Source organism: Cervus elaphus, chromosome 28 (assembly GCF_910594005.1).
Source record: "Cervus elaphus chromosome 28, mCerEla1.1, whole genome shotgun sequence".
NCBI classification, from domain to species: domain Eukaryota; kingdom Metazoa; phylum Chordata; class Mammalia; order Artiodactyla; family Cervidae; genus Cervus; species Cervus elaphus.
In genome coordinates this window covers 50,718,946-50,744,241 of record NC_057842.1, presented here as the reverse complement: position 1 = coordinate 50,744,241, position 25,296 = coordinate 50,718,946, and the positions used below count along the sequence as shown (strand labels likewise).

Here is a 25,296-nt window from a genome sequence, read left to right as displayed (position 1 = left end):
AATTACAGTTGCTACTTCTCTTTCCATCACTGTTCACCAGGGTGGAACTGATCTCATTTTTCTATCTACTGAACCTATAAAATACATGTCATTACAGTTTAGGTGTACCATGCATTCATGTGTGCTTAAGTCACTTCAGTTGTGTCCGACTCTTTGTCACCCCAAAGACTATATAGCTCACCGGGCTCTTCTGTCCATGGGGATTCTCCAGACAAGAACACTGGAATGGGTTGCCATGCCCTTCTCCAGGGGATCTTCCCAATCCAGGGATCGAACCCACTTCTCCTGCTTGGCAGGCAGGTTTTTATCTTTTACTATTCCTCTTTTTAACACCTCATCATTGTTACATCATCTTTATCTGATTTTATTAAAACATTTTTGTTCTGAAGAATATTCCCAGGTATTTTATTACTGTAATTGCTATCTCTTTTTAGCTGTTTTCCAGCATCTCAAAGGCATGTATTTCTGTCCTGATTGCTTATTCATTAATTTGTTGCAATGCACATACAGACTGCATCTCTGTGAACAGTTAGTTATTTTAAATATGTCAGAATTGTCCCTAGAAGATTTCCTAAATAAAAGCTGATTCCAATCAATTTACTTAAATTCATTCTGAATTACTTCAGACTCTGTCTTTAACACATTCAATATTTATGCAATGCATCCTCATGAGTGTTTTAAATATATTGTTTGGAGACAGGATTGAGGCATTCAAAAATAATTAACACAGTGGGCAAAGATAACAAAATGACAAAACTGAAACAGAAGATGCAGATGTATAGTCATTTTCTGCATGAAAAGTAACAATCAGCTGAGAGTAAGTCTTTCTGGGTTGGAGAGCTGCAAACAGCAGCACATATGATGTTTGTGGGTTGCAGCATTTTAGAGGATGGACAGAAGCCAGGACCATCACTGTGGTATATTTTATGATCTGGGTACAGTTATGTTTCTACAATTGATTAGAATTGTCCATGGAGAACGTTCTCTATTGCAATCCAAAGATTTCTTCAATGTTCCAGTTTCTCCAAAGGCCACTTGAAGGATAATGTGTTTTTAGAGGAGACGTATTTTCCAAAGTATCACAAAAGAAGATTGATGTTTTACTGAGATGTCTATATTATTCTTATTGCTTCTAATGTACTCTGTTAGAAGCCAGTGGCATTTTTCTCTTCCTTATTTTTTTGGCTAGACTTAGGTTTCAGAAGTTGGACAGAATGGTGTAAAGATAGTTACTTCTGAAAGAAAAATCAACTATTTGCTTTTAAGAGGAAAGGGTTTAGGTTTTTACTGAATATGCTTAAATTGATTTTCACACTTATACAAGCATGGGAGCAATGATACTCCCAGGGAAATTGGACAGAGTGGGTATTGCGTGCAATATTAAGGGAAGTACACAAAGGTTTTAAGGAAATTTTAGAACTTACTTGACAATCATTTCACTCTGGGTGCAGTATGTCTTGCAACCCAAACACTTGAAAGTGTGAGCTGCCCACAGCTCTTGCTCTCAAAAGCTATTTTACTTCCAGAATCGTCCTTGTTTCTGCTAATTTGAACACTAGAAACAGCCTTGGGAGGGTTGTGAAGTAGTGAAGCTTGTCCTCAGAAACCAGAGGGGTAGAAATGAGGTAGTCAGACTTTTCTGCTATCAGGGGCTCCTGTCTTACCCCTCACTATCATTCCCAGGAAGCATCCTCAGAAAAGTCCCACTGAAGTAATACCCATTCCCTTCTGTGTGGTGGTGGTTTAGTTGCTTAGTTATGTCTGACTCCAGTAACCCCATGGACTGTAGCCTGCTAGGGTCTTCTGTCCATGGCATTTCCCAGGCAAGAATACTGGAGTGGGTAGTCATTTCCTTCTCTAGGGGATCTTCCTGACCCAGGGATCGAATCCACATCTCCTGCATTGCAGTTGGATTATTTACCACTGAGGCACCAGGGAAGCCCTCTCCGATGGGTGCTGAGCTATGAATGAAAGTGTGCATGCATTTGCATTTGGAGAGGTGGAAACACTGAAGCTCCAAGGAGTGGAGCACAAGCTCATCGCTCTCTGGGCACAGAGATTTGGTGTTTTTGGTGGGAGTCACGTGATGAGGTGGGCTCTTAGCCTATCGCCTACTGACATATAAAATCCATCCTGAGGAGGAGTTTATTTCTAATTTATCACCTTAGACTTTTATCTACATCTTACTTCCTCTTTAGAGCTCCTTATCACTTTCTAAGCATTTTCACATATATGATTAGTTCATCAAGATTAAGAAAAAAAAAAAAAAGATTAAGAAAAAAAATTGAGAAAACACTTGCTGTGGCACAGTAATGAAGATAGCTGCTTTTCTTATGATGGAGCCAATCATTCTGAGAGGAAGCCTGGGCAGGCATTCCCTCTGTTCCTCACCTCTTTAGGTGAAGAAATGAGAGCAGAAGAGAGCTGATGGGATGTATTGTCCTAAAATCTTCCACTCTGGAGCTGAATCACCAAATAGAGTACAGGGGTAAGAGATCATGAGAGGAGAATAACCACCAAAGCCCCAAAGCTGCTTCTCTTGATACAGCAAGCCCAGCTTTTCTGAGGCATATCTATTTCTTATCTGGTAAAACTGTATTGTGAAAGGAAATAGAGCATATTTTCTGACAATACCCAGCTAATGGAACACAGGTAAAGGTGTGCAGTTGTGATATACTGCCCACAATTAGGCTGTCTTTGTATTGCAGTTAGAAAATCTTATTTGAAAGCTCAGTTGAAGATATTGGTATCCTTTATTAAAACGACTATTAGACATTTTCGTGTGGCATCAATCTCAGGAACTTAAAGCAGAATGCAATGACCTGTCTCTAGTACAGAGTTCAGTGGAAAGACGGCTATGATATTGAGGCAGATAATGTTTGGTTAATGAAGATCTCTGTTGGCTATGGATTATTTTATAATTGTGCTGTGAAGTGTTTTTTTTTTTTTTTTTTTAATGGACTAAAAGGGAAACTTCATTGAGATTTTACCAATTTTCCACTAATAGTCTTTTTCATGTTTTAGGACCCAACTCAGAATTTAGACATCATGTCTTCTTAGTCTCTATTTATGAACTTTTTTTTCACAACTTTGACAGTTTTCAAGAGTACTGTTCAGGTGTTTTGTCCAATATCCTCAAACTAAGTTTGCCTTATTTTTTTTTTTTCCCCCCTCATGATTATACTGGGGTTATATAGGTTTGGGGGTAAAATAAGAGACAGCATGCCCTCCTTATCACATCATTTCAAGGTTGCAGGCTATCAACAAGCCTTGTTGCTGGTGATGTTAACTTACTAACTGGTTAAGGTTATCAAGAATAACAAGATTTCTCCACTGTTCAGATACTATTTACCCTCTATTCTTTGGGAATGAGTTACTATGTTCTGTACACATTCAAGGGAAGGGGAAATTTTAGATTTTAAAGGTTAAAAGAAAATAGTCTTCAAAACACCCATATTTATCTGTCTGTATCTATCATCTATCAATCAATCAATCAATCTCCTTTCTATTTATCTTTATTATTGGCTCAATGCACCCATCAGCACTGCAGTGAAATAGCTAGCAATGTGAGACCCAGCTGGCTATCAGAGCAGAGCTTCTGAGTGCCAAGTGTTGCTTTTAGATGGCAAGGAAATTACTAATGACTGAAAAATGATATAGAAATTGCAAGGCAGAGTAAGAGATCAACTGAAGATGCTGAATATATTAACCACATAAAAATTATTTACAAATACTGCCTGTGATTTAAATAAAGGTTTTGCTGGGAAGTTTTGTTGTTCCAATTCAAACTTTCTCTTCTGTAATTTAGACTCATTTTATGTGTTGCTGGTCCACTTTGGTTAGAACTTACACATCCAGATAAATTTCCCTTTACAATTGCAAGCCATAATGGAAACATGATTATGAAACATGAAACCTAGCCATATAAAATAATTACGTGCAATTTGAGGGGTTAAGTAGAGTGATGTGGTTAGTGGAACATGCACCAATTCTGATGTAGCGCCATGAGAAACTTTGGAAGAATCTCCTTTTTCTGATGGTTTTGGTGTCTTTCTTTTATGGCAGTCAACATTACTCAGTGTTACTAGCCACTTCACTTGCAGGAATTATTTGGTTATTTTGGAAGCTCTATTCCCCTCTGAAAAGCTGGTACCCTCAAGGCTGTTTTGGAGAATGGGCCACTGGCTGTAGGAAGTTCCACCACCGGCTAGAGCAGTCCGCATCCTGGAAGGTGCAGTGTTTTGATGCCAAGAGCCAGTTGTACTTGGATGAAAGCTCAGAAATAAAATTCATCTTAGATCAGCCTTGCGATCCTCGAATCATTAAAAACTGCCTCCAGTATAATTGGAGTCAAGGGTACAATCACTCACTTGTTTTTAATGGACAGGCATGGCATCTATGGGATTTAACAAGTCCAAATAAAACCAAGAACAGACAAGTAATAAAAATAAGGAAACATAGATTTCAGGATTCAAAGAACTTTTAATTAGGAGGAGGAGCTGTAATTCTGCTTAACCAAACTTGCATTGATTTATAATCCATTATGTTCTCCAGGAAGTCTCCATAAAGAGACACAGTACTTGTGAAAATTCACTCAAGTGCTTTTAAGAAATATTTTTTGAATCACAGGCCAGTTAAGAGTAACAGTAAAATTTTAAGCATCTATTCAGATGTGGCTGTTGGGGCCCAAAGCTTGACCTTGGGTAGGACTGGACCCCAGATCTGAATAGCACCCCAAGGTCTTTCTCAAATTGACATGCAAAAGACTTGGGGCAGAAGTTTCAAACAAAAAAGAATCTTTGAAATCTCATTTAAAGTCCTCAAGTTTGAAGCACTTAATTTTTCTGAAATAGGACAGAATGCTCTGTAATGAAAAAAGTGAACTGAGCTTGAAACTGTGGGAATAACTCTTTCCAGAAGTCTCTGTAATCATCCTCCATTACTAAAACAGGCTTTCAGAATAACCTGGAATCAACGATAATTTTGAGCATTTTGGGGGATCTTAAAATTCAAAAAATTTATCTCCTTGTCTCTCTCAGATTTAGAGCTTAGATTTCTGAAAGCAGAAAATGAGTGCTAATCTATGGGCTCAATGTATTTCTTTGAAGCTAAGTTCTATTTTGGTAATAGTCAAAAGATTTAAAACTTAAATCAGGTTTTTCTTTATAAGAAGCTAGTTCATAAAAAAAAAAGAAGCTAGTTCATGAAATAATGCTTGTCTATTCATTAGGAATTATTTCTGAAAGAGAGAAGTTATTGTCAGTTCATATTTTTCAAATGTATGGAATTCCTGTTTGGGGAGCCTTTTCACTGTGAATAGTTACAAGCAGTGATGGAGGAAAGAAAGGAGTCTGGTGAGAGAAGAGAGCTAAAAATTAAGGCTAGTTAAACAGAGTGAATTAAGCCAGAAAGAGAAAAAATAAATATTTTCTATTCATGCATATATACGGAATCTAGAAAAATGGTACTGATGAACCTAGGGCTTCCCTAGTGGCTTACTGGTAAAGAATCCATCTGACGATGCAGGAGACGTGGGTTTGATCCCTGGGTCAGGATGATCCCCTGGAGAAGGAAATAGCAACCCACTCCAGTGTTCTTGCCTGGGAAACTCCGTGGACAGAGGAGCCTGGTGGGCTACGGTCCAGGAGGTTGAAAAGAGTTGGACACGACTTAGCAACTAAATAACAACAACCGATGAACCTATTGTGGGGAAGGAATAGAGAAGCAGATGTAGAGGGCAGACCTGTGGACACAGAGTGGCAAAGGAGAGAGTGGGACGAATTGGAGAAGCATTGACATATATCCACTCCCACGTGTGAAACAGATGCGGGAAGCTGCCGTGTAATACAGGGAGCCCAGCCTGGTGCCCTGTGATACCCAGAGGGGTGAGACGGTAGGTGGGGGCAGGAGGGAGGGAGGCTCATGCACACACACTTACACCTGATTCAAGTTGTTGTATGGCAGAAACCAAGGCAGCATTGTAAAGCAATTACCCTCCTATTTAAAAACAGAGAAACTTCAGGCTAAAAAGGTTTTATGATGATTTGAAGTTTTCACATACTTGTAATACCCAAGATCAACTGGTATATAAAAATATTCCAGAATCTTCATCATAATAAAGCTATCAATCAGTTTTCAGGACGCTTCTCCTTTGTTGGCAGGTGACAGGATGATCAGGCAAGTCCGTGTTCTTGGTTGAGTCTGACAGTATTTGCCATCTCTAGAAGAGGAGGTGTGAAGTGAACTAGGTGCGTGGTATTTTAAAATCCATGGTTGTCTCTATTCATTTAGACATTCAGCAAGAATATTTTTTTATATTTTTTGACTGCATTGGGTCTTAGCTGTGGCACCTGGGCTCTAGTTCCCTGATTAGGGGTTGAACCCCGGTCCTCTGCATTGGGAGCCCAGAGTCTTAGCCACTACACCACCATGGAAGTCTCTCAGCAAGGATTTATCAGGCTGTGACCATGTGCCAGGTGATGTTGTAGGTCCTGGTAATGTGCCCTGAACGAAAGTGATAAAGAACGCTTCCTGAAGCTTAATCAGGAAACGTAGTTGGAGAGACTAATAAACAAATAATTTTTATTAGTGGTGATAAGAAAAAACAGGAAAGGGTGATGGGCTAGGTGAGCTCGGGTGGGTGACGGTTAGGCCTGTGGGTGTCTGGGGAGAGAGCCAGGCTGAGGGAGCAGCAGCAGCCGCGGTCCACAGGACATTCACGGAGTAGCAGGGAGTGAGCAAGAGGGGGACTCGAGGACTGACCCCCAGGTATTGGTGTAAGCAACTGGAGGAAGCTGTGAAGAGTGTGCTTGGGAAGTGATGTGTAGTTTTCCAAGGCTACCGAATGAGTAGTTTTATAAGCTACTAGTCACGTCAGAATCTGAGGCAAGTCTCAATTTTGTTGGCATGCATCCACAGGTATGGGGGCACACCCTCCAATTCGACTGGTTCTCTGTCCTAGTCTCAGAATTCCTTCTCATCTTTTCTGGTGCCTTCTCAAGGAATTCCATTACGCTCACTTATATAAGCTTTGCAACTCTTACCCTGTAATTCAAGGTAAGTATTCACAACCTTGTCATTTTTGTAGGCTCAGCCCCTTTCTCATCTCTGAAAATGCAGACCAACTGGACATCCCAGGCTATCTCAGAGCCTTTGTTAATGCTGGTCTATCTGGAGGGGTCTTCTCTGTCATCTCTGACCATCTTCATAAATCTCCTTCAAGACTCAGCCTAAATGTCCCTTCATGGCTTTTCCAAATATTTCACCACTGCAGTGACTTCCTTTTTACAGTCATCGATAATACCTATCTTTTCATCACCAGGCCACCTGTCTGAGGACACGTTTCTGATTCATGTAGATTTCAGAGTACTCAACGTCATACCTAGACTGAATATCTGACTGGCACTTCCATTACTATTTGGAGTCGATAAAATCCAAGGGAATATAACATGAAATATGGAATTAAAAATGAAATATGGAATTAATCTAATGGTTAGCACATGTCCTATATGATAGTGCACACTTAACTCTAAAATTTTGGTTGAGTAATGAGTGAGGATAAAGCTATAGACAAATAGCATTGGTCACTCATTGGAATAAGATGAACTTTTCCATCTAAGCACACCTTGTCTTACTAGTGTCTTCTTAGCTTATTGTGAACTCATCACTTTCAATGTTAAAATTAATTAGTCATGTGTTTTCTCTTAATGGACATGACATTCTTTCCTATTGCTCCTATGTTCTCTGCCACATATCCAGTGGACTTCCTACTTCCCCAAAGTAGCCAGCTCTCATTGAAAAAAAAGAATGATGCTGATAAACATGAAGACAATGAGTTCTTTTCAGGTTCTTGTATGAACTGCTAATCATCTGTCTCTATATAATTTTCACTTTCTTTTAATTTCACTTCAACAGAGCTTAGGTATGAATTGCAAGTAGGAAATAAACTGCCAAACGAAAGGTAGAAAGATCTCTTTATATGAAGTAAACTCCTGAGACTAGAGCCCATTGTTCACCTCATGCCCATAGCACTTGGTATGTTCGTATCAGTTGCTTAGATTTAATGTGGGGAAGTGAATGCCTGCTTCTACCGCCACATACCCCCCACCCCCGGCTTTTTTTTTTTTTCGGTATGGAAAGGGAGGTACACATTTTTCAGTTTCAGAAAAAGTTTTAAATTCCAGTACTTGCGGTGGTTACATTGAAAATATTTTAAAATAATTAATTCATCACAGGGATTTCCCTGGTGGTCCAGTGGTTAAGACTCTGTGCTTCAAATGCAGGGGATGTGGGTTCAATCCCTGGCCAGGGAACTAAGATCCCACATGTGACACAGTGTCATCTCCCCCCTGCCAACCCCCCAAATCACTGCAGGACCAGGAACAACTGAAATTATTTTGCAAAGGTAGAATATCATTTCACTAGAAAATGTATGTTATATGGACATTTTAATCCAACAACTTTTTAGTTGGGAAATAGTATCTTTCAAGACAGAAATTGTTTGGGTAGAGAGAAATGTCCTTTATCAAAGGTGAAAACCTACCTACAGGGGTTGAACATTTTCTAGGTTTGCCTCAGGCCCATCCTGAAGAGCATAAAGACAAAGACTTGAACTATGAGGTCTGTGTGAATGAGACTGTATGTCTCTCCTTGTATAAATAAACTATCAGAAAGAGAATGGAAGTGACGTCTCGACAGAGAAGGAAATAAGTCAGAGGGGCTGTGATGGAAGGAGGCAGAGGGGGTGAGTCAGGCTGTCTTGAAGTGGCATTCTAAATATTTTATTTCCACCAGTTACAGTATCTACATTTTAAGACCAGTATATTCTGCTTTCCTTTAAATCATCATTGGGCTCTATAATGTAATTTTACATCATATATTATTAACATTTATAAGAAATTCTTGAAATTACTTCTATATGTGATCAAAGTATAAATTTTGCAACACAACAGGCACTGTGTGTCACTGTACAGAAATCTGGTTAGAAATCTCTTCTAACAAATCTGAACACTGTCAGTCCCCTGTGTAGTTTTCCTTAAAAAAAGAGAAGCCGATGTTCTTGTAAACAGTACACTGTAAAATGTAAAATTTGATAATTCCTAAATAGCATCTCAATATACACAAACTAAAAGATCCTCCTATGGGCGTAGTCACTTTACATATCTGGTGATCCATGAAGTCAACACTTAAAAAAAGGCAACATTTGTGAAAAGCACCCCTCCCACCCCGCAGCTGACTTGTGTTGCTGGAATCAGAGCTGCAGCCATTGCCAATTTCTGCTGCATCTTGAGGTTGGAAGTTGGTTCCTCCGAGGCAAACGTCAGGTAATTCGACTTTGTCCAGATGACTGAACAGCCAGGCTCCTCCACCACTTCTTTCAAATGGATGGTCTGGGTTGGGTTACTTCACTCTGAGGTCAGTCAGGGCATCAGAGATCTCGTCGGCCTGTGCGGAGATGCTGGCCGGTGTGACGTGGAGGTGGATGTCGTACTGCTGGTCCAGGCCCAGGTAGCAGTCGCTCATGAGATACAGTGTGTAGATATACCTAACATACGAGAGAGGAACAAAATCGTGAAACCGCTGTGTTCGTCACGTGTTTGTGAAGTTGCGTCAGTCGTGTCTGACTCTTTGTGACCCTACGGACTGCAGACCACCAGGTTCCTCTGTCCACGGGATTCTCCAGGCAAGAATACTGGAGTGGGCTGCCATGCCCTCCTCCAGGGGATCTTCCCAACCAGGGATCGAACCTGCATCTCCTGTGTCTCCTGCAGTGGCAGGTGGATCCTTTACCACTAGTACCACCCAGGAAGCCCATAGTCTGCGGTGTTCTTATCACAGTCACGGTTAATTCTTTGGGAGTAAAGATTCTGCTTACCTTCCGGGTACTTCAGGGGTATAAAAAGAGATGGAGACCACGTGATGACTTCGGACATAGCCCACTCTTTTCAAAGCGATAAGCTCTCTCTTATCCACTTCTCCTAATATCAAAAACCATCCTTCATCCTTCGATTTGGGAAATCGAGGAGTAACTGCATGGCTGTCTTGCTTTCCCTGTAAACCAGAAAAAGGAAAGATAAAGTATCATCATAGCTAGATTTTCTATACCACTTGGTTGTGGTTAAAAGGCCATGTTGTCTGGGCAGCTATAAATCTGAGTATCTGGGATGTGTTTAATTTTCAGGTTTGGTGTATTTGATATGCCATCATCTACCTTTTTTTAAGATTTTCAAAGTACATTATAGCCACACTACTACTTTTGTGGCCATAACCACCAGGATTATTTGACTCAGAACAGAAAATCTTTAAATCTTGACATCAAAATAAATTCTGACACCATTCTTGTAAAGAAAATTAATACCCTATTTGCAGATGAACAAGCTGGGGTACAATCATATTAACCAAATCTTCCAAAGCTTTATATACAAGAAACCAACACTTGGGGAAAAAAGTCAATTGAAGCTGGACTCTGGAATCTTGATAATAAACACTGTCATATAAACATGTTCCCCCACTACCCAAGAATAAAACTCACATGAAAGAGCACATATTCCAATATGGCAATATTAAAAAGTCCTTTCCCTAAGGAATGGGAAGTTGTCAGCCAGGCAAACTGTAAAATATATTAATCACCACCACCCAAGATTAGATATCTCCATAATGACAACACTTGAAGTCTTTATTTTAGATTGATTTTTGGAAAATCAAAGATTCTAGAGATTCCTTAAGACAATGAGTTTATGGTGTAAAAGATGCTAATAATGACATGCTCTCAATCAGACCTCATTCAATATTCCAGAGGGAGATGTTTCACTGAAGGCATTTTAAAAGAGAGGTCAGAGAGCAATGTATTTTTACAGCACTTAGAAACAAAATTTAGAGTTTTTCTAGCATGATTAAATCTAATGTTTAAGTACTAATATTATGGTAAAAAGAATCTTATTCTCAGAAATGTTTGCAAAGGCCCCAAAGTTCTCCCTCACTAGTGCTCGCAACATACCTCGGCTACACCTCAGTACGCTGTTAGTCTGGGCACTGTATTATGTTGCTTGAGCATCTCTGTTGAGAGTGAGCCCCCTGAGGCTGGGGGTCCACTGTCCAGCTCTCTGGGACTGGCTTCGCTTCTGTCCGTGTATGCACATGGAAGGTACAGACAAGCAGGGACTGGAATCAGAACTCTGGGTTCCCATCCTGCTGCTATATTTTCTGACTCTAGGACCTTGGCAAATTCCTAAACTCCCCAAGTCCCATTATTCTGTAAAATGGGAAATCACATCTTCTTACATAGCAGCAATAAAGAAAACTCTTTTTTTTTTTTCTCATGATTTTATCTTTATGACAGCCTTTTTTTTTTTTTTTTTGTAAGTTGGGATACCTTAAGTCATCTAAAAATGCTCATATGAAAGCCTCTGAAATGCCAGAGGCCAATCAGTTCATACTTACACTGATTGACTTTTTGAATTAGAAATCAAATGAGATGAGACTTAAAGGCACAGTACTGAAAAGACGTTTTAACAATAGAAAGTTACTGATCATTTTGTGTGTGAATACAGGGAGGAGAATATTAGTGAACCACAATCTCATTCCTGAGGGAGAGTTCTAGATAGGGGAGAAAGCCCCTTCTCCCTGGGCTATGGAGAAGGCAAATTCTTATTCTGATGACCATGGGACTTCGCTGGTGGTGCAGTGGATGAGAATCCGCCTGCAAATGGGGATGCAGGTTCCATCCCTGGTCAGGCACGATTCCACATGCAGCAGAGCAACTCAGCCCAGGCCCCACAGCTACGGGCCCTGTGCTCTAGAGGCCGGGAGCGGAAACGACTAAAGCCTGCGTGCCCAGAGCCGGGGCTCGGCAATAAGAAGCCACTGCGAGGAAGTGGAGGCCCCCCTCTCCCCACACTGCAACTAGAGAAAGCCCGCTCAAAACAACCAAGACCCAGTGCAGTCAAAAATCAACACATGACTATTAGGTCTAAAAACCAATCTGCCCCCATGTTGTGTACTAATGTTCTTGAAGGGCTCAATAATTACTGTGGAGCCACAGACAGCAGAACAGAGCACAGTAACTTAAAATATAAATTTCTGGCCTATCTGCATGTTGACAGAGCTCTCTAATATGCATTCTAACGAAGGAAGCAGGTAGATGTGGCAAAGGAGGCACAGAAAAACTTAACTAGTATCTTCTGCATCTGGGGTGTGGAGTGAAAGTCTAGATTTTGAGATTTCCTCAGAGCCCTGAGACTGCTGTGGGCCTGGCATCGGGCCAAAGAATCTGTACTCTTAAAGCTACTCTAGGAAATTCTGCTGAATCTGTAGACCATGCTCTGAGAACAGGACTCTGGGCATTGTATTATGATGTCCCATGGGTATTCTGGGGTTGAAACATGGCACATGAGGCGAAGTGACTCATTTCAGAAGACTGACTCTTGCTGCTTAAGGCCAGTTGAGGAAGCGGGATCTGTGAAGGGCACGGAGGCATTAGGCACATAACAGCAATGTGTGTTGGCGCGTGCTTGTATCTGGTGTGAAGCATTTGAGAATGGAAACCAAACACTCTACCTTGTGGAACCCGAGGCTGACTCTCTGCAGGCTGACTTGAAGCACATACTCTTGATCAGCATGCAACCTGACCCATCTGTTGTCGCTGCGCTTGTCTGAAGCCAGAGTTGTGATGGAGACCTCGTCGTGTCCCTCTGCGGCGTCATCCCACCAGCCTTTAACACTCAAGCCAACATCGATCACTGGCAAATGAGATAAGAAATTCCATGCCTGAATAACAAGAGAAAAGAGTGGGTAACTGAAATGGAGTGATCAACTAAGACGTAGTAAACTTTTAAAAAATCAACCACTTTGTTCTGAGATTAATTCTGGATTCAATGCAGTTGTAGGAAATAAAGCAGACAGACCCTGTGTACCATTCCCCAATTTCCCGCAAGGTGAGCACTTTTCACAACTACAGAACAAGTATTTATACCAGGATATTAACAGTGACACAATCTACAGCTCTTGTTCAGATTTCCTAGTTTTTCTTGTACTCATTTGTTTGTAAAAATATTATACTTTAATATTATTAAAGTCCCTTTAAAAAAAACTAAAAAAGTATTAATAATTACCTAAACTTGTGACCATTTTACTGTAAATCCCTTTGAGACATTGAGTGGCTGCTGACTATACTGAAAAAATAAGTTTTAAAATAATTGTTGAACTGGCTAGTTTTAGAGAAGCATCACGTATAAGCATTTATGTGACTGCTAAGGTGGAAAGCATTACTTGGGGATATAAAAGCAACTTGAAAAAAATGTTGTGATGCAATTTTTGATGTCAGTCAGCATCTTTCATTGACCATTTAGTGTACAAAATTGACTGTTCTTTTGTTTTTATTCCAAATTATTATGAAAGGAAAACATTTTATATGTTTGTATATTGTAAGGAAATCTCTAGGTCTAGGGTTCTTTCTAGAAATAAATACATATTTTTTGGCATTATCATATTGAGAATACCAACTTAAATGACACATATTAAAGGAGTAGAAAATATTACCAATTTTATTCCTGCTTTTTAAATTAAAAATATTTGTGAAAAATCAAAATGCAAATAGTAAGTGCTTATCATTAATGGGGCTTCCCTTGTGGCTCAGCTGGTAAAGAATCCGCCTGCAATGCGGAAGACCTGGGTTTGATCCCTGGGTTGGGAAGATCCCCTGGCGAAGGGAAAGGCTATTCATGCCAGTATTCTGGCCTGGAATATTATACAGTCCATGGGGTTGCAAATAGTTGGACATGACTGAGTGACTTTGGCTTTCACTTTTCAAGTGCTTATCATTGTTGAATGAATGAATGAATTCCTAAGTCTATGGAAAAGATGTAAAAAAAATAACCTAATGTCCTTAGATAATTATCATCTTCTAATATTTATAATTATGTGGCAAATATCACCACTGGTCAAGAAAACTCTTGATATTGGCTGTTTTATCTGTTGTTACCATCTAAGTTAGTTTTGAAAAGCTCATGAATACTTTAATTTTTTCCTTTTATTTCTTTAATAATATTCCATAGGTATCCTTATAGGCTTTGATTTCCTATTTGCTAAGACTTTATTGCTGTTGAGTATACCATGTAATTGAAATGAAGAAGCCCTGATGAATCAAACTATCCCTCAGGAATTCAAAAAATGTAAATCCAATGCAAATTTTCAGTTCAATACCAATCCTGTAACTTGTCTTGTGAATCTGAAATTATGTTTGAAATAGATGCTGAAATACTCAAGCCACAGAATGGTCTACACGGTGCTTTAAGGTACAAATGATGGCTTATCCCCTGCTAGAACCAGCTGAGTCTAGAAGCTGTACCACTGGATGTTCTTAGACTAGCCAGAGCAAGGACACAAACATACCATTTCTGTATAGCATTTAACTTTGTGAGACAACACAAGTAGCATTTATCATATGAAGCAAGACTTCATATTTTTCTTGTATCTTTAAATGAGTTAGCAATATAATAATTATTAGCAACTCATTGGAACTTTATTTTACAAAGCCAAAGTCAGATCTTGCTTTTATATATCTGTAATCTTTTTGCAGTGCTTAATATTATTGTTTGCAATCTACAATGAACATACATATATTTTTCGGGTGTGTGCATACATTTGTACATATATATATATACACAAACATATATACACATACGCACATATATAAGTATATAAAACATGAGCTGTTTTTAAAGAAATTGCTAAGACATTTCAACACCAGCCAAACATATTTATCTGTGGATTAATCTTCATCTATTGAATCAGGCAAGAGCACTGCCATGCATACAATTATTTAATTAGCAGCCAAATCCTCTGCCAGTCAGCAGCCGTTCCAGGCATACTGATGGGGTAGAAGATGCAAATCTCACAGCCGTACTGCTTTTTCTCATTACTACTGCAATTAGCACTTAAATTGATGCTTTAAACATACTAATTTCTGGAATAATTCAGGATTTGTATGTTACCTGGGATCGCCTCACTGCAGAGCCGACACCAGATTGCTCTGCAAATTGAAGCACTTTTGAGCCAAATAACCATCATCATATCAGACTGAGCCAATTTGCATTTGGTTTTAAAGATAACAGAATGGCAATTTATGCAAATAAATTAAGTAAGTTTACTTCTGAGTTTTCCCTGAACTAATTATAACAATGTTCTAATTTTTTATCACATCTAAAACTTGGCTTGAAACCACTGTATGTTATGTTAGAAATCTGTTGTTGCTAATAGGAGCCTTGTTTTAAATATATTGTTTTTATTCATAATTTTGATGATAATTTAGCTAGAAAGGGAGGCACTTATTATGAATATTTAAATAGATTTTTGTGCCAATTCTGGGTTCAACAGAAATTGAACAATCAGACTTAAATGCCTGTTATACTTTTTTCAAGTCTTGCTTGAAATAAGTTCCACTGCGGGGGAGGAGGAGGAATGACATGGTTTAGAAGTTTCTTTATTTTACTACCTGTTTTGCAAGCCAATATGTAAATTATGTTGTAAACCCTGAACATTTACATGCTTAGGGTAAAATTGCTTAAGATTTAAAAGTCTACATATGCCAAATATTTCTGGCATTGTTCATTCATATTTTTGGTCTTTCCAAAGATGGTTTGGAGTAATGACTTACGTTGTGTCTCACAACATAGATTTAGATTTTTCTGAGCTATAATGTATACAAACAAGGAGTTTGTTTGAAGAAATACTTTAGAATCTAGGAACAAAAAGTGATTAAAATGAGGGGGGCATAAAAGAGTGGCCGAGGGAGTTGCATGAAAATATATCCAAGTGTAAAAAACACCAACAAACCACCTTGAAGAAGGGATTATTGCTAGAAGGACTCCTGGGCAATGTAGCCTAGAGGACTAAGTCCTAGTAGGCATTTCTCAAATGGTGTAACAGCATTACACTGAAACAACCTTCTAATAATGCAGCTGCTAATTCTCATTATTGTTACTGTCATTACTTTTAATACCATCTGTTGAGCTCTTATCCTATATCAGGATAGATATAGAGCATAGGGCAGTTTATATAATAACATCCCACTTAATCTTCCCAAGAATTTCATGAGACTGATACAATGTTTTCATGTTTATAATCATAGTAAATGGCAGGTGGAATTTAAACCCAGGAGAGTCTGACTCTGAAAGCAACACTCCAAGTTAGAAAACTTTCGTGTAACTTCCCAGATAGAGTGAGGGAGTGTCTAGACATGGAACTGATGGCCTTACCTGCTTCATTTTTGGGGCTGGTAGCTCTTTTTCTATCATGGAGCTGAATACATGGTCTTTCCCTGCACAGACATGGATCAGCTCCGGGAGGCACTCAATGGACCCGTGGTAACCAGCACGTGGAACCTTCACACCTGGGCTCCATTTCCTAAGAAATAATATCAACACCAAATAACTCTTTCATAGCACAAATGAGATTTTCTGACAACGATGGTTTCTATAAAGAGAAGAGTTTGAAAATTAAATTTACTGTATAACTTTTTAAAGACCACTATTATGAAGCTTCAGTAAGGATTCTCTAAGGTATCAATCCAAGGCAGTTTTGCTACCACGACATAAAATGTGTGAATCACGTGTGAGCTCAGTAGAAAACTAGGACTGACAGACAGGTGGTGTCTTTCTATAGGAAGGCACTACTAATATGAGCTGACACACACACTAATATGTGGATAAAATACTGAACTGGAGCCCTGACCTGTTTGCAATGGATGCAGGCAAATGCCTCTAATACATTTACTTGAATAAAGTTTTCATTGTAAGTTGCTGACATCCTACAGTTAAAAGTATATGAGGGGAATATTTCAGATTTACAGTATAAATAGTGCTGAATCAACCTGGAAAGGAGTCTACCTAAATCTATTTTCTGTTTATATAGTAAGATGAAAAATATCCTTGAAATTAGACAAATACAGCCACCTCTCTGGGCAGCAATAATAAAATGGATCAAATCTCCTAGGCCCCAACCAGCTTCCATAACAGACCCATGTGATGTTGGGTTGGTACCCTGGTGTGTCTCCTTTACTGCTGAAGCCCAGCTTCCATAACTTCTAGTACCATGTTGAAAGAGTTCCTGATACTGAGCCATAGACACGTGAGCAATCTCCTTTCCACCGCCCCAGGTCACCCGCTGTTGGTGTGGCCCATTCTCTGAGCATGCCTTTTAGTTCTCAGTGACATATCAGAGCGGGGACTCGAGTACCATGGGATCAACCGCCCTGGAAGCCAGTATATGTCAGTCAGACGGAGGGACTTCCCCGAGGAGACCCCATGTGTGCCTGAGGTTCTGGTTGACGAATATCTCTAGATGCATCAAATGACTGCCACTCCTCATCCAGCTGAGGAGAGGCAGAGGGTGCATGATGGCAAGCACAGGCAGACTGCTTTGTCCGTCTACATGACTGTGAAACAATATTTTGGCTGCATAGTATCTCTCAAGTGGTGTGAAAAGAAACATTTTCATTTAAACACTGCCAATCTTGCTTGCAGTATGTACCATTCTTTCCTTTGCTAAAATAGTTATAGTTGTACATGAGACCTAGGCTTCCCTGGTGGCTCAGATGGTAAATAATCTGCCTTTAATGCAGGAGACCTGGGTTCAATCCCTGGGTCGGGAAGATCCCCTGGAGAAGGAAACGGCAACCCACTTCAGTATTCTTGGCCTGGGAAATTCATGGACAGGGGAGTCTGGCGGGCTACAGTCCATGGGGTCGCAAAGAGTCAGACACGACTCAGTGACTAACACTTTCACTTTCTTTTCACATAGGACCTAAGAGTTGAATAGTTTTATGATAACATAAACTCTTCTTATAAGCCACAAGTTACATCTTGAGCTGCTGCTGCTAAGTCGCTTCAGTTGTGTCCGACTCTGTACGACCCCACAGACGGCAGCCTACCAGGCTCCGCCATCCCTGGGATTCTCCAGGCAAGAGTACTGGAGTGGGTTGCCATTGCCTTCTCCAATGCATGAAAGTGAAAAGTGAAATTGAAGTCACTCAGCAACCCCATGGACTGCAGCCTACCAGGCTCCTCTGTCCATGGGGATTTTCCAGGCAAGAGTACTGGAGTGGATTGCCATTGACTTCTCCTTACTTTTGACAAAAAATTTCTGATCTCTCGAATCTATTCTGCAATGATAGAAATTGGTAATTTCTTTTGCTTTAGGTCACTTAAAGTAAAAAGGAAGGCTGACACAGCAAAGAAATAGCTAAAATGAAAATGCATTTGATGTTGCAAATGGAAAACAATAGAAGGTTAAAATGAATTGCAGTTCAGCTTGAAGCCAATGATCAAATTTCAAGTGAGAATTCCATTGTTGCTAGTCTATGTTCCCCTCTGGGAAACAGGGGCATTTTCACTGTCAGGAATCAATATCCTAGGCACAATGTGAAATTCGAGAGACCATACAGGTAAAGGAAATGATTTTTTTGAAATAAAAAATCCAATTACATCGAGAATTAAAACACTTACCTGAAAATGTGCAGATGGTGGTTTTCTATGTGTGGTATTGTTAGGAGGGAGGAGTCTTTCAACCACCGCCCCTGGATCACCATTTGCACCAGGTTGGTGATGTTCAGGACGGTCACCAGCCAGCCCTGGTGGGCAGCCACGTCCAGCATCGCCTGAACGGCGAGAACGCACGTGTTAGATGAGTTCCATGGCAACTTCCCCCTCCATGGGGGATCTGATGCCGAGCTTTAACAAAAAGCTCCCAGGGTTATACCTCTAAATTACTACTAATTAAAGGAAGAAACAGAAAATAAACTACAGTTGGACTGGAGGGAACACAGTGCAACGTCTATAGTGAAACATTAGTGAAACATCTCTTACAACATTTACTGCATATGACTTTGTACAAAATGCCAAATATTTAGCTTTTTTAGGTCGGCAAAGATTAGGCAGATAATATCGGCACTATAATAAAACAAAGAGAAACACTCAGTGTACTTTGAGAGCAAATTATATATAATTCACTATATCAAGAGCACTAGCAGCTCCATTTAAAAAGTAAATCTCAAGTGGTGGTGGTTTTAATCACGAAGTTTGTGTCTGACTCTTGTGACCCTATGGACTGTAGCCCACCAGGCTCCTCTGTCCATGGGATTTCCCCAGGCAAGAATACTGGAGTGGGTTGCCATTTCCTAGTCCAGAGGATCTTCCTGACCTAGGGACCGAACCCACATCTTGTATATTGCAGGTGGATTCTTTACCGTTGATTCAAATCTCAAGTAGTCTTTCCCAAATTTAAAGGCAACAATGGTAAGGTGATAGGTCTACTTACCCAAAATTTATTTTTTCCCAGGGAGCAGGCTAAAAGCAGAGCCCTGGTTTTCAGTGACTATACTATGCCACACAGTAAAGGGGGCAAAGACCAGTGTACATGTACATGGGGAATGATGAGAAGCTATTCATATTAGTCTATACATTTAATCCAATGTTTTATGGACAAACAAACGGCTGCATTTGCTTAAGTCCAAACCAAACAGTGAAATCTTATTTAAACAAAGGAGAAGTTTACACAGGCAAAGCTATTTCAATTAAATTAGATTCTAGTGAATGCTGACTTAAAGACACATAAGTTAATATCATGATCTGAGGCAGCTAGTTTATACAGTTTTAGGAGTGCACTCCCTTGTTTTGGGAAATGAAGGTAAGAGAAATCAGATGTACCTCATAAATGCCTAAAATGATATTTCACCATCTCACTGATTGTAAAATATTTATAAAATGTACAAAATCTACAAGTACCTTTTTAGAAATGATTCTTAAAGCTTTATTATGTTAGTAAAATTAATCTGCCATATTACTTAGTACTTATTGAGTCAGACACATTTTTCTTCCAAGTTTTGAATTCCACTAAAAAACCTATTCTGGGTTTTCTAATTTACACCATATAAAATAGTTTAAAAAACAACTGGCTAAATTAATCTGTGTTCTTTTTATACATATTAGAGGGAATGGATCCACATCTCTGGGTATGATGTTTACTGTGATGGAATGGTCAAATTGGCCTTTAGTACCCATGAGCCTGGGCTTGCCAGGTGGTGATAGTGGTAAAGAACCCACCTCCAATGCAGGAGACTTAAGAGATGTGGGCTCAATCCCTGGGTGGGAAAGAGCCCCTGGAGAAGAGAATGGGATCCCACTCCAGTATTCTTGCCTGGAGAATCCCATGGACAGGGGAGCCTGGTGGGCTACAGTCCATGGGGTTGCAAAGAGTCGGACACGACTGAAGCGACTTAGCACTCATGTGACCGTGAGCCTACTAATTGCACGTCATAAAACTTTATGGTTGGTATAATATATTTATATGTATGTGTGCATATCAAAGTGTATACATGCACAAATGTATGTGTTTATAAATCCAGGGGAAATCCACTTCTGTTCTTCCTATTTCTCTGCAGAGCTGATTAGAACGCTTAGCCTTTGAAGAATATGAGACAAGCTGGTCACAAGGAACATTCCTCAGAAAAAAATAAAAGTATTAGTTCACAAGTCACAACTCTTGAATTCCGAAAGGGAAGACAAGTGAATAATTATACCTAATGCAGTATCATGATGATGTCAGAAGTTGTAATGTAGAGTAACTATGGTGATTTTACTTGTGATTTTTATATTACAACTTGACTGGAAATAAATTCCAGACCAAAAGCTCATAGACCAGAAGAGCTAGATGGACGGACCATATGTTTTTAACTTTGAAGTTTTCATGATGAAGTTGAAAGATTTCGTAAAATTTATGAGAGCTGCCCACAATCTTTCCTTGTATGATCCAGATGTGAAGATGTAAAAAATCATGCAAAGTGATGGCTTACGTGAAGTAAATGAAAAAGCCGTATCATGAATTGAAAACTATGACTGATCTTGTTTTAATTTAGAAAAAAGGCAGGAGGGGGAGAGTCAGGGATGAGAGAGGCTGCGACAACCCGAATGTGCTGAGGGAATGTTGCCACGCGACTGCCGACTCACTCCCCAGTGGTTCCTGTTTTCCCTTCCCCCTCCGGCCACTGCCTCTGTGTGGACCCTCATCAACGCTCCCCTGGAATATTACAATAAACACCACTTTATCCTCATTCTAAGTTTTCTTCATACTTTGTATTGCTACCTCAGTGCATTTTTACAGAGGTAAAACAGGTTATGTCATTCGTCTGCTTAAGGTTCTTCAACGGCTTCAAGCTTCGTAGTGGACAAAAGTTAACACTTCTCTGCAGGTCCTCTTCTTAGAAATCCTGCTCCCTCTTCCTTGTCTACCTGGGAAATTCCTACACATCCTTCAAGTCAAGCTCAAATGCTACTTCCTCCTGTGAAGGCTCCCTAATGGACAGGACGTACTTCTTCATGTGTCTCCTGCTCCATGCTCTTATTATCATATTGTGGGTCTTTGTTTACACACGTGCCCATTAAATATAGGCTCCTTGATGGCAAGATTCTGGAAGTAGTCTTGGTAACTGTAGCCCTAGCACAGAGCACTCAAGAAATATTCATTTTATGAAAGAACATTCGTAAAAGTCCAATTACAATAATTATAGCAAACATTCTACCTTTATGGCATATCTGCCAAAGGAAGCACAGGGTAGAAAAAAAAACTATAAGCTTTGATGTCAGACATAGGTTTGAATGTTAATTTTGTCCCATTTTCTATGTATAAATTTGGGGAAACTACTTAACTCTATGAGGATAGATTTCTTATTGATAGAAGTGTTATATGTCTGTACCGGGGCTGATGAGGGTAAAATAAAATGATGTACTATGTAAGATATCTATTACACTGCCTGGAAGAGAATAAATCTTTTAGATCTCAATAATAGATCTCGATAAACAGGTACTTATCTGAACGTTCCTCTATGAGGAAATGGAAAGAGCACTGTAAAACAACCTAGGAGAGACTTTCTAAGAGACTTCCTTGGGACCTTTGGGGCTTGATTTCTGCACTGAGGAGTATAGGGCTTCAAGGAGCAAAGTATGGAAGGTTGGGAGCAAATGCATCGAATGGGCAGACCTGTTCATCAGGAGAGGTGTGCAACTGCAAGACAGTCAGGGGACACGTAAAACCGAGGGCAGACCCTGCAGGGCAGGCCGTGTGGACTGGAGCATGTGGACTCGGTTCTCAGTTTGAATGGACAAGTCTAAGCCACCATGTAGGTACATACCTAAAGGGGCTGAGGCTGAGGGCTGATCCAGGTAAATGGTTTGAACGGCCGGTGGGTCACCCTGACATACCCCTGCATGACTGTGCCTAGCATGGACCCCCTGCATCTCACTGTCCTTTACAGCAGTCTTCCTGGTAGACAAGAACTAGTGTGACGGCATGATACCAGCACAGAAACACATAGATCAGAGGAATCGGATAGAGAACCTGGAAACAGACCCATGCATTTATGGTTAACGCATTTACGACAAATGAGACAAGAATACACAATGGAGAAAAGACAGTCTCTGCAATAAGTCGTGATGGGAAAACTGGACAGCTACCTGTAAAATAAATTAGAACTGTCTCTAACACCATATACAAAAATAAACTTAAAATGAATTAAAGACCTAAACGGAAGACCAGATACTAAAAAACTCCTAGAGGAAAACATACAAAGGGAGAACATTCTTTGACACAGATCTCAGTAATATTTTTTTGGATCTGTCTCCTAAAGGGAATAAAAGCAAAAATATATGGAAGCTAATTAAACTTAAAAGCTTTTGCACAGCAAAGGATACCATCAATAAACCAAAAGACAGCCTACTGCATGGGAGAAGATATTTGCAAATGATGTCGATAAGGGATTAATATCCAACATATATAAACAGCTCATACAACTCAATATCCAACAGATAACCCAAATAAAAAATGGTCAGAAAAACTGAATATTCTGCCAAGGAAGAAATGCAAATGGCCAACAGGTACATGAAAAGATGCTTAACATCTCTAATCATGATCCCTGGGTTGGGAAGATCCCCTGGAGGAGGGCACGGCAACCCACTCCAATATTCTTGCCTGGAGAATCCCATGGGGAGAGAAGCCTGGCAGGCTACAGTCCATGTGGTCACCAAGAGTTGGACATGACTGAATGAGTAGCACTCTAATAATGAGGGAAATGCAAATCAAAACCACAATGAGGTATCACCTCACACCTGTCAGAACAGCTATCATCAAAAAGAACACAAACAGCAAATGTTGACGAGGAGAAGGACAAAAGGCAACCCTCATACACTGTTGGTGGGAATGTAAATCGATAGCCACTGTGGAAAGCAACATAGAGGTTCTTTGAAACAGTAAAAATAGAACTACCATATGATCCAGCAATTCCACTCCTGGGTAAATATCTAAAGAAAATGAAAGTGCTAATTCAAAAAGATACATGCACCACAATATTCACAGAAGCACTAGTTACAACTGCCAAAATATAGCAGCAACCTAAGTGTCCATCAACAGATGAATGGATAAAGAAGACGTGGTGTATTCACAATGGAGTACTACTCAGCAATGAAAAGAACAGAATTTTGCCATTCACAGCAGTGTGCATGGGTTTGGAGGGCATTATGCTAAGTTAAACAAGTCACACACAGAGAGACAAATACTGTATGATATCACTTATATATGTGAAGTCTAAAAAAATACAATACTAGTGAATATAATAGATAAGAAGCAGACTCGCAGATATAGAGAACAAACTTGTTACTAGTTAGGGGCTATACAGGGGTAAGAGTGGGAAGTCCAAACTACTGGGTGTAAGACAGGCTACAAAGATGTATTGTATAACACAGAGAATATATATAGCCAGTATTCTGTAATAACTATAAATGAAGTATAACCTTTAAAGATGTATTAAAGAGATTTCTCAGGTGTTTCAGTGGTTGGGACTTGGTGCTCTCACTGCCAAGGCCTAGGTTCAGTCACTGGTTGGGGAGCTAGGATTTGGCAAGCCGCATGGTGTGGCCAGAAAAAAATTAAAAAAATTGTGTTTAAAAAACAAAGTACTAATAAGTGTATACTCCTCCTTAGCATGGGGCTGGTTTTGGTAATAGCTGGAGATCATGGTTCAGTTCCCCAAGACAGCTCAAAGTCCCTTATAGAGATCTAATACTCAAACAACAAAAAGCTGCTTTAGTACACTCTAGAGAAAAAACTGGACATTCTTTACTGGCTTAGCATTAACATGAGGCAAATACTGAACCCCCCTCCTTCCCCCTTTTACCTCATGTCCATCGTCTACTGGGTATGCCCCCTATCAGACAAAGCTAGGATGATTCTAAGTCTAGGGGCAAAATAGGTGGGGGCTGACTCCATCCAGGAGACTTTTTCCTATTAAGTTGGAATCAACTTCAATTGATTGCTGACTCAGAATTCCCTGTCATTTCTGACTGTAACAGACTAGAAATATGACTCCTGGCATTGCATTAATTTATAAAATTATACTATCTATACTGTTATACAATTAAAACTATCATAATCAACAGAAACTATGGGGTGGTTCATTTATTTATAGGAAAGCAGGCAATGAATTCAGTTTTGAACTCATTTGAACCAAGGTGCCATTCTGAAGCCAGAAGAGTTAAATGCAAGCCTTGACCTTCCAATAAAATGCCAACATACACTATATTGTTATTTGTTTTTATAAAGTTCACTTTCTATCTTTCAGATGGACTGTAGTACCCTTGGAATTGAGGCAGAAAAATGTAAGTGAAGAAAGGAGGCAGCCTACAGTAGGCACAGAGTAAGATGCAGAGAGAAAAGACCCTCTTAAGATCAGAAAATGAGGTTTCCATGCCTGGGGCATGTGAGCCTCACAGAGAAGAGAGGCTTCAGCAGGTCACTGAGACTGCACACACACGGCAGAGAGGGAAGCTCTGAAAGAAGCGGATGGAAACTAACAGCACCCATATCACAGGTGTCTAGCACCTCTGTGAGTGGAGGCGACACCTCTTGCTGGGAGAAAGGACTGTAAGGGAGCATGAAAAGATCTGGAGTAAGTACTGGGGGGAATTACTGATGTGAATAAAAGCTACGCATTGGTGAGTTTCAGCAGCATGACTTTGAAATAGTGATTGTAGAAATTATTAGAAACATTGAGAAATTATAGAAATAGTAATGCTTCATGACTGATTCTGACAATAATGAGTAGGGTTAATGTGGGTGTGAAAGCAGAGAATTCAGATGTTGAGATTCTAGGTTACTGGTGACATCACGGTTGAAGTGGAGAACTGGAGGGCCAACGCCGGGTGGGTGGCAAGTGAAGGCATAGATGACTGAGGACTGGACCATAGAGTCAGGAAG

The 25,296-nt window shown here is 39.9% G+C and overlaps 1 protein-coding gene across 2 annotated transcripts in view; it reads right to left on the bottom strand.

The window, feature by feature from the left end:
- Window positions 1–6,017: 6,017 nt before the first annotated feature.
- The window catches only part of ASCC3 (activating signal cointegrator 1 complex subunit 3), a 324,079-nt gene continuing 304,800 nt past the window's right edge, over window positions 6,018–25,296 (bottom strand). For both annotated transcript variants that reach the window (XM_043890243.1, XM_043890244.1), the window contains exons 38-42: window positions 18,501–18,652; window positions 16,254–16,401; window positions 12,556–12,765; window positions 9,875–10,050; window positions 6,018–9,544 (exon numbers count right to left, since the gene is read on the bottom strand). In XM_043890243.1, the coding sequence (XP_043746178.1) occupies window positions 9,400–9,544; window positions 9,875–10,050; window positions 12,556–12,765; window positions 16,254–16,401; window positions 18,501–18,652 (831 nt within the window). In that variant the 3' untranslated portion in view covers window positions 6,018–9,399. The remainder of the gene's footprint in view (window positions 9,545–9,874; window positions 10,051–12,555; window positions 12,766–16,253; window positions 16,402–18,500; window positions 18,653–25,296) is intronic.